This window comes from Atta cephalotes (genome assembly GCF_000143395.1).
Source record: "Atta cephalotes unplaced genomic scaffold scaffold00022, whole genome shotgun sequence".
NCBI classification, from domain to species: domain Eukaryota; kingdom Metazoa; phylum Arthropoda; class Insecta; order Hymenoptera; family Formicidae; genus Atta; species Atta cephalotes.
Genome location: NW_012130086.1, coordinates 1,582,824 through 1,593,120, shown reverse-complemented (window position 1 = coordinate 1,593,120; position 10,297 = coordinate 1,582,824). Strand labels below are relative to the sequence as shown.

At 31.6% G+C, this 10,297-nt stretch overlaps 1 protein-coding gene across 1 annotated transcript in view; it reads right to left on the bottom strand.

The window, feature by feature from the left end:
* LOC105619532 (solute carrier organic anion transporter family member 4A1) overlaps window positions 1–7,451 on the bottom strand; it is a 17,312-nt gene extending 9,861 nt beyond the window's left edge. Inside the window, exon 1 of the mRNA XM_012201050.1 lies at window positions 7,404–7,451. Within this exon, the coding sequence (XP_012056440.1) occupies window positions 7,404–7,451 (48 nt within the window). The remainder of the gene's footprint in view (window positions 1–7,403) is intronic.
* Between the last annotated feature and the right edge of the window lie 2,846 nt (window positions 7,452–10,297).

The following is a 10,297-nucleotide window of genomic DNA, read 5'->3' as shown; positions in this document are numbered from 1 at the left end:
CTCTCTCTCTCTCTCTCTCTCTCTCTCTCTACTCTCTACTCTACTCTCTCTCTCTCTCTCTCTCTCTCTCTCTCTCTCTCTCTCTCTCTCTCTCTCTCTCTCTCTCTCTCTCTCTCTCTCTCTCTCTCTCTCTCTCTTCTCTTTCCCGCCTATCGTTATCTCCGACTTATACTGTACACACACTTCTTCCTACTCTTCTCCGATCCGCTATAAACCATCTTTACTAAGCTGTTGCTTCGCCATCAAGACATACGAGCTACCCGATCCATTCGTCATTTAAATGTGATCAAGTTTATTGGCTTTTGTAGGAAATTTATGCATCTTGCGTAATAACGTGAAGTTCCTTGAGCGAAGCTCGAGCTGACTAATAAGCGCTTGACGTATGTATTCACAAGAATTGACATCGCCCGCGCTCGCTTGCGGTGTTTTAACTGCTAATTAGTGAACACTCGTTATCAACCTCGACCGTAGAGAGATAACATTTGTCTTATAGCATGGTGTTATTATTATTAATTTTAATTATGACCTAAATTAAATTATAGATAAAATATAAATCTGATGCTATTATTTACATTTTTATCTACTGGATTCTGCCTATCTGCGTTACACCTTTAATTGTTGAATATGCAAGTATTTAAAATTGCTTGTCAAAATCATAAACTTATAGATATGTAAGTCGCTATAAATTTAGAATAAATAATTTATAAAGTTTACAAAATCGAAAAAGTTTACAATGATAAACTTTACACTCGAAATTTATTATTTTACATTTTTTAAAGATAAGTCTCTCGATCTTACAAAATACATCTCGGCTAAAAATTTGAATTTTGATTCTTTGCCAACGATATCAATATTTACTACGAAACTCGATCTATCGCATCCATTATATGTAACTGTTAGAATGCATATTGTAGGAATGATCAATATATGCAACAATATATGGAACAAGATAAAATATCTCAGATCAAATAAATAAAAAAGTTTGAGATATCACAGATAAAATAACTAACAAAACTAGTGCAGTACATATATATAAAGAATTATGTGGCACATATATAATTTACAAATGCAGAAAAGAATGAAAAAGAGTAAACAAGATGATGATATGGGAAATTTCAATATTCTCACGGAAATGCCAAAATTTCCAAAGTGCTTGGGAGAGTAGACAACTGAGAGACAAGCGTAGGTCAGGTCGGATATATCAAACATCGTGAACGCGCTTGAATTTATGGTAGCAATAACGCCGGTACGTAGAGAGGCGAGAAGATCGAAATAAATCACTATGATAATATCGCCTCTTAAAGAGGCTGGTACAAAATACAGAGCTCGTCGAGCAAGGGGAATACTCTCGCTTATACTCGTATATAAAAATCGACTTATTCTTCGATCGCGTGCGGCAAAAGTAATCGAAAAAAAGAACGAATGGATTGGTAAAACAACAGAACAGAGCGAGTTCGTGTTGATGTCGTTTTAAATCAGAAATTATGCGTGCGTAGGAATGGAAAGTATTCGCTCTCGCGGTAGCAACTATTTACCGTGTCAAATTAAATATCATGTCCATCTGCCTCGCGGACAGTGATTATTCGCTCGGTGAAGGCGGACGCGCGTTACTGAAAATGAAAAAAAAAAAAGAGAAAAAAGGGAAAGAGCCGCATTATGCATAAATACGTGTATACATATACATACATACGTGGAATGGCATATTTTATTACACAATGTAAACGACCCGAACAGAGTAAACGGAGATTGCGCATGTTGCACGAGGGAATGAGGGACAAAATAAATACTCTTACAGGGACCATCGCGCGGCGCACGTTTCACAATCCACGCGACCGCTTCGACATAAATTTCGTGGATTTAATAAAGATTCATGGCTTCCGCTTGCAGAGTGTACGGCTGCCGTGTATGGGTCTGCTCGTCGGGAAGACGAGCGAGCGGACGTCGTCTCTTACGACGATCGTTTCACCCCATAGGCGTCGAATTTCTTACGAAATTTATGCCAAACGCTCCAAATGCATTCCAAGTGCCTCAGGTGTTACAAAGCCTTAATCGAAGGAACTAATGTCTCGATTTTCGAGAATAACTAAAGGATGAACGTGTAATTTTCGTCGAAAGGAAGGTATAATATATCGGAATAAATTCGTGACGAACGTGCAATTTTCTTTCCGGACAGGATATCCATCGTGACGCCTATGACAATAGACAAACAACGACTTATGTCAATGCTCGAGGGCGTAGGCGGTCTCTCGGACGAGCAACACGATGGAGGTCGCGTCAGAAAGCTTTTATTAATTTTATAATTTGTCGTCTAAAATATGCATTTGTAGCAACAGAGAAATCCTGATCTCTAAATCCTGATGTTATACGAAATCTTAGTACGCAAAGTCCTGTTTCTCTTCGTCGCTTTCGACCGCGCGGAAGTCGTTCGGTGTGTCTGGCCTCTTGATACGCGCATCGCGATCTCTTTTAATCCTCTTATACGAATGCGAGTCACGGCATAAAACCTATGCTGACTGAAAAATCCACGAATGATTGGTCCGTGGATTCCTCGTGTCGTTCGAGAGGTGACTGACATCAGTCGCGATTCGTATTCGATTCTTTTATCGATGGAACGGAGGTCCTTTATACGCGAGATAAAATATTTCCTGCTTCGCACGATGGTTATCCATCGACCTGGAGAGCGGAGGATGGTGGGGGAAGGGGAGGAGGGGGGGAGGAGGGGCAGTAAACCGAGGCGATACTGCTGCCGTATATATAATGAAATATACTTTCGTGGCGTCCCCTTTTTGCCACTCGGTCCTTTCTCGTTCGAAATGAAAACGAGTGTCTCCAAAGAGCTTTGCTCTCGTCTACCGTCACGTTCGATATTTCGTACTTTTCTTTATGCCGACACATGTTTTTTTCCTCGCGAGGGTTCTCGTCCTCAATGACGAGAGAGCCAGTAGGCCGTTTTGCGACGCGCGACATAAAGCGCGCCGCTTGCTACTTAGATTTCCTCCTTTTGGTTGGAAATGTTACGTTTCAGCTGAAAACGCGAATATGGCGCAGACAGGTTTATATCGCGTGAGAAAATTTTTTACATTCTTCTTGATTATTGATGTAACGTCTGATATAATTTGCATAGTCGTAAAGTGACTAAAAATTTTTTAGGGATAAATCTGTAATTATATGATAATTAATACGATTACATATGGTTTGCATTTTTGAAGCGACAACGAGATGAAAATTAGCGGAAAGTGCATCCCACTAATCAATAGACAACTTTCGTTTATAGCATGCTCGTGATCAATGTATTCCTAACAACTATATTCAGGAGTAACTCGATTTACGGGAATGCAAAGTGAATATGCCAAACAGCTTGTTAATGCAAATTAAACGGCACTCAGCCGACATTTTGTGAAGCAGATGCCAATTATTTAGACGTTTCCTCTCCCGTCATCCACTTTCTCCGATATTGACGCGCGGCACAACAAATGCAAAGCAAGTATTTCTTTTTCATGCAATTTCAATAATTAAAGAACAGTGTACACTGCAATTGTGTACCTGATCTCTCTCTTTCTCTCTCTCTCTCTCTCTCTTTGTTTTTCTGAAATTTTAATTTTAGATTATGTATAAGATCATCTGGATAGATTTTTGGGATTATTGTAAAAAAGATGATATATTCTAAATGCTATTTTTCGCTATAAATGTAACTACCTCAAGGACAGTTAAAATAAAGAACTCAGAATATTCTTTGATTAAAGAAGAACATATAACAGATTTAAGAATTTAATCAAAATGTACTGAATATTTATAAAAACCTGCAAGGAACTATTATAAATAGAGAGATGCTTATAAATAAGCATATTTTCTTAGAACTTAAATCAGCATTGATAAAAAAACATATATAAAACATATTAAAAACATGTTTAATCGATGCTGTAAACATGTTTTAAATACATGTTTCTTTTAATACTATTTAAAACATATGTTTAAAAAATTAAAAATATATTTTAAAAAAAAGTTAAATATATTTTCCTTTTAAGATATATTAAAAAAAAAGAAAAAACACAATGTTATGTTAAAAAAAAATTCTTTTATCAATTTAAATTCTATAAATAAATAATAATAATATATGTATACATATATTATTATATGTATAATAATATATGTATACATATCGCAATAACAAATGTAATTATTTTTGTAACATAAAACACTAAATATTATATAATTATACTTTTTTATATACTAATGTGCGTTTATAGTGGATTGTAATGAATAATATCCACGGTATACACCATAGACATGAGCATACACGAGTTATTTATGCGATTTTGTTAAGTAAACTTCTTTTTATTATGTGTATGTATCATTTTACAAAAATTATTAGAAAACTTAAAACAAGAAAAATCATTTTAATGTATTTCTTATGCATAGTAAATCGATTAATTATTTAAAATTATAAATTATCGACGCAACGTGACACACATACTCACATGCTTTCTCTCTCTCTCATTCTTTTCTTTTTCTTTTCCTTCTTCTTTTTCTTTCTTTCTCTTTCTCTTTCCACTCTTTCTTTTTATATTTTTCATGCTTTTGAACACGGTCCATTAATTGAGACAATGTCGAAGTACGCCGTAACTTCCGCGTTCTGACTTCCCTTTTTCTATCATTATTTTTTTCTTCGACGTTTCATCACGACGGGCGGCGCTACTTCACATAATTGCAGTGCAATCGCTCAGCCCGCTTTTCCGGGCTTTAAGTCGGCATAAAACCGTTTCGTTCGTACGAGAGCGATGTTACCGAAAATAAGGTACTACAATAGGAATGAAAAACGAAACCCGGTATAAGCTACAGTCTACCCTATTCAAGAGTTTCGTCAGGCTTTCTAATGGAAGAAAATCCATAGAAACAGTACTTGCTACGTTTCAATTGCTGTTTTCAAATATTGCACTAACGCGCGTATTACGAAAAGATATGTAGAAAATTCAACAAATGAATATGCGTTTCGTAAATCATCTCGTTTTATAACTATTTACTTCTGAAATTAATCTTTCAATCGGGCAAGTCCGGAGGCATCAATTGCAAAAATCAGAATGGCTGAAACCAGCAAAAAGTAACTATTCCAAAGTCAATTCACAGGGAAAACAGTTGCGGAAATATCGACGCATATTTACGAATGCAGATTAATTAGAGATAATTTCTCTACAAAAACACACTACGCTCAATATAACTCACAAAAAAAAATCAAAGAATTGCATTTTCAGCAAAGGCATTAAAGTTAATATTAAACAGTTAACTTTCTCGATACTAAGTATTTTATAAAATCACAAAGAGATATACTTAAACCATCAAATACAATTGCAACAATCTGGCTTTCTACAGGTTTCGTAAAAACACGCGTTATTATATTATCTGTCTGGAGAAAAACGCGACAATATCTCGAATCTACCTACCAATAGCTTCGCCTTACATATACTTATGCAAATTTCCAGAGTATGCAGATGCAAATTTTCGCAAACGCAAACACCGTTGGGGCAGGTAAAATGCGCTGGGTTACGGCAGTTGTTTATTCTTTCAAGACACCATGCGATAGGATACGGTGGCAAACTCCTGCCTTATCGTCCATAAGATTAAAATGAAGTTCAAGTTTATTAAAGAAATAAGAGAGAGAGAGAGAGAGAGAGAGAGAGAGAATACACACAAGATCAAGAATAATGACAAGGTTTTTAATGTAATATTGAACAAGAAAGTTTTATTGACTCCTCAAAAGATAATTTTCACATTTCCAGTATAAATGTTTATATCGACATAAGTAAAATGCCTAAAAGTTGTGAAAAATTAATACAATTTTATGTTAAAAAATTGACGTTAAAAAATAAAGAAGAATAATAATAAAAAAAGAAAAAAATTACATGAATGCTTTTTGTGTATGGTTTGTAGAATATATATGAAAATAATTTTGTTGATAAAAAACAAAATTCAGAATAGATTTATAAAAATATCATATTAATTTTTTTACATATTACTATTTTATAAATCTTTGGTAAAATCTCGTAAATCATTTTATAAAAAGAAATAATTAGTTGCATTTTGAAAGAAGAATTAAATTTTGGTTATTAAGTTTCCATGAAGTTAACATGAAGAAAAATTCCGAGATATGTAAATTATATATTATATTAAAGAGCGGACTCGAGTAGCTTGGACAAACATCTTGGGAACATGAAAGAAATTATAATTATAGACAATGCTATTGATATCACATTTCATATTTTTATCAATCATGATCATATTTATTGATAAAAAATTGTTAAGTAAGGTATCAAAACATTTCAAGAATTAAACAATAAACTTTTATTGTTATTTAATATGTAACTTGATAAGTTATTTAAAGTCACGACTTAAAACCGAACGATTATTACCTATATCGAACTCTTCGTCACTCGTGAATTACTTAAAAATCTCTAAATTATACATATTTAAGCAATAAAATATGTATTTAAATAATAAAATAATAGTCATTGTTGATGTCTTGACGTTTTACTTAACAACTTTTTATCAATAAATGTGATAGCATTAGATTGATTGTCTTTGATCATAATTTTTTTCACTATTGTTATAATGTTTTCTCAAGATAAGCAATACATTACTTGACTCACAGTTAAATAGCCCTTTTTTTAATATAATTTATACACTTTAATATAATTTATACACTTTTAATATAATTTATACACTGTATAATTTACACACTTTGGAATTTTTTAAAAAATTCTAAACTTATATCTTTCTTTATTTAGAACATCACATCGGTATATGATATCGGTGAAATATAAATTACGGCATTTCAGTTATTTACATTATACAGTGACGGCGAGATTTGTTAAATTTATAGCATTTAGTAGAACGTGATTATTTTTCTCCAATTTTATATCTCTGAAAAATAATTAAAAGTTGAAAGTAACGGAACGAGAGAATTCAGATAAATCAATTTTATCTTCCCTCCAGGTATCACATGGTTTGAGCATTTAAATTACTCTTATGCGTGGTGCGTTAGAAATTCAATTAGCTCAATTTTGATTATCATAAGAACTTTGCATAAAAATTTCCTTATTCATCTGTTCACATATAGAATATAAAGTAGTAGTTAATTATTTAAAACGAAGGTTTAAATAATTCATAATAATTACCGTTATATATCAAACTTCATTGTATTAAAAAATATTAATGTTTATATATATATATATATATATATATATATATATATATATATATATATGTATTATAGCAGCACACTCAAAACAGACAAAAACAATCAATTTTTTATGAACACTACTATGCTCATTATTCAGTTTATACTATTAAATTTGTGATACTGCATATTCATCTTTTAATGAAATTATTATTTAGTATTATTAACTTACCGTTGGTGCGATGCCATCGTTATAACCTAAATTATCTATTCCTGTCATGTCGCAATCTGTAAAACAATTATAAAAGTTATTAATATATAAAATGATGTAAATTGATATAAATTATTGTATCCTTTATTATATGATTTATTATAGTTATTTATGTGATATTATATTATTTATTCGTTGTATTATTAATAAAACAGTTATATATTAAATAATAACAATTTATTAAATGGTACATATTATACCATTTATTTCTGAAAATACTCGTAGTTGACACAGCGAAATAGTGCTCTGCAAAATATTTTTTTTTATTAAAATAATATTATATTATATTATTAACAAGAAAAATTTATTTAAAAAATGATTAAAAATTTATCACTAATGTACAAAAAATCAAACATCTCTGTACCTTATTTAAATATTAAAAGAGTAGATATTTTTGAATGTTCCTGTAGTATCTTAGTAAAACGATCGTGATGATAGATGCATATAATGCGTGATAATGTTCACAACAATCGAAGTAACAGGATAATGGACATCATATTAAATTATTATGCACCCTGCGCGGAATGTGTCCAGACTTAATCTTTTTATATGAATCGAATTTAAGGTTCCTTTGTAGTAGGTCATCTTGTGGGAAAACTTTCAATTCTGTTCAAGTATGTTTTCTCAAAAGTTTCACAGTACGACGATTGCACTCGCAAATGAACCAGTCTCATGTCCACAAGCAACAACTTATGACTATATGACCGATATTCGTAGAGTTGATTTTATTTTTCAGACCGTTTTAAATACAGTCTTAAGATGTAAAACAATCACATTAGCATCTTAAGATGATTACTTAAGATATAATAAACATCACTTAAAATAATTTCTTAAAATAAGAACCGCTATTATATTAGCTGTTTCCTTGTATTCGAAGTAATAAAATAGATAAAAAAAGTCTTTTTTTTAGTTTTGAATAATTATTACTTTTTGATGATCGTACTGATTATTTAAAATGTAAAGAAACGGGCGAAAGTTCAAAGATACACCAAGTATTATATAGCATAAATACCACCATCATAAATACACACCATCAAGTATTATATAGCATAAATACAAACAATCGAAATTATCTTTAAGATCTTATCTTTCTATCATATTGATTCTTCTATAATTTTTCCATTTTTTTTATACGATTTATTGTGTTACAATGATTGTGTTACAATCATTGTAACACAATCTTTGCAATCAATTTATTTGTTTCAACCTTATTTTTTTCTTTAAATATATATTTCTTTTTCATAAAGAACTTTTTCATAAAGAACTTTTTTATAGACAAAACATTTTTACTGAATTATTTAAATGTAATGCCTTTCGTTCTCTAATCTCCATTCAACGTTCTGACAAAATCCATGCATTTCTTTCGTAACAAAGGAATACAGTTTAGTTTGCAAAATGAAAACATTTTTCCACGTCCTCGAAAGATACAAAAATATTCTATATTTATACTGTTTCGCAATAAATTATGGATTATTCGTAAACGTCAGACTTAATAAATCGCAATCGATTCAATAAAGCAGTATGCATCATTATATTTTTCTCAAATTGAAAAGACTGGCAAAAAGATGCTATAACGTATTTCTTCCAAATTTATTTGATCGAAACTCACGTAGGAGTCGTGCTTTATCGTGAATATGTAATAACATTTGTTTCTACCGTAATGGACGTACCGATAATATAAAAATTTTATCGTTATGGATTGTTCAATCGAACATTCCTTCTGTTCCTTTCTTCTTTTTAATTCTTCTAAAATAATACATACATGAGACAAAAAAAAATGGAAAAATAACGCAAGAAAGAAGAAACGTCAGAATTGCTATAAATCGCCGTACCGATGATTTCTCGACTCTAGCTAATTATATGAGTCTCGATGGATACTATAATGGTGTGCTTCCGTTAATTAATTTGCGTCTGCTGTACATCTCTTTCGCATCGCTATATTATTAATTAACGTAACGTTCATAGACTTATGAAAACGAAGAAGTGATTATATAGCTACATTCTATAACTAAATGGTAAATGCGATTGTTTCCTTCTCTTTTTCTGACATTTGACGTGGCGCGCTTAAAAAATTATATATGTGTAAAAATTTACATAAAACCCGAAACAAATCTGTTTTATTGTGTAATCACACAATACTGTTGTATATTAATTTTAATAATTTTTTTTACATGATACATTAACAATTAACGATTTATTTACAATACCGTAATTTTATGCATTTACATTTTATGTATTTACAATTACTTATTAATTAACATTTACAGTTACAATATGTTTGCTGTTATGTAATCTTGTGCTACTTACCGTATTAAAAAATATCTAGACGCGGATTTTGAGTCCGATACACCGAAGGTAAAGTTTTGTAATACGTATCGATACGATACAACACATGATTATATAATTCCGTTATGATAAAATTAACATTTATTACAGTATGTTTCTGTCTTTAAAAAGCAAAAAACTTGCGATAACGCATCGCGTTTTACTTCGCGTATACTGATGCAAACGAGTCCACGAGTTCAAGACGACTACTTTGGACGCTTACTACTAACTGAACTTGATGTAGCCTCAGTCAGTGACTAGTCTCGAAGAGTGGGGCTCGTACACATAGTTACAGGCTGGAGTATAACATCAGGCTCAACATTATATGTATCTTTCATAATACATGGATATATTTAGATTTATATTTATAAGTTATGTTACATAATTCTTTATAAATTCTGTATAAAGTAACTCTTGTGTGTGTGTGTGTGTGTGTGTGTGTGTGTGTGTGTGTGTGTGTGTGTGTGTGTGTGTGTGTGTGTGTGTGTGTGTGTGTGTGTGTGTGTGTGTGTGTGTGTGTGTGTGTGTGT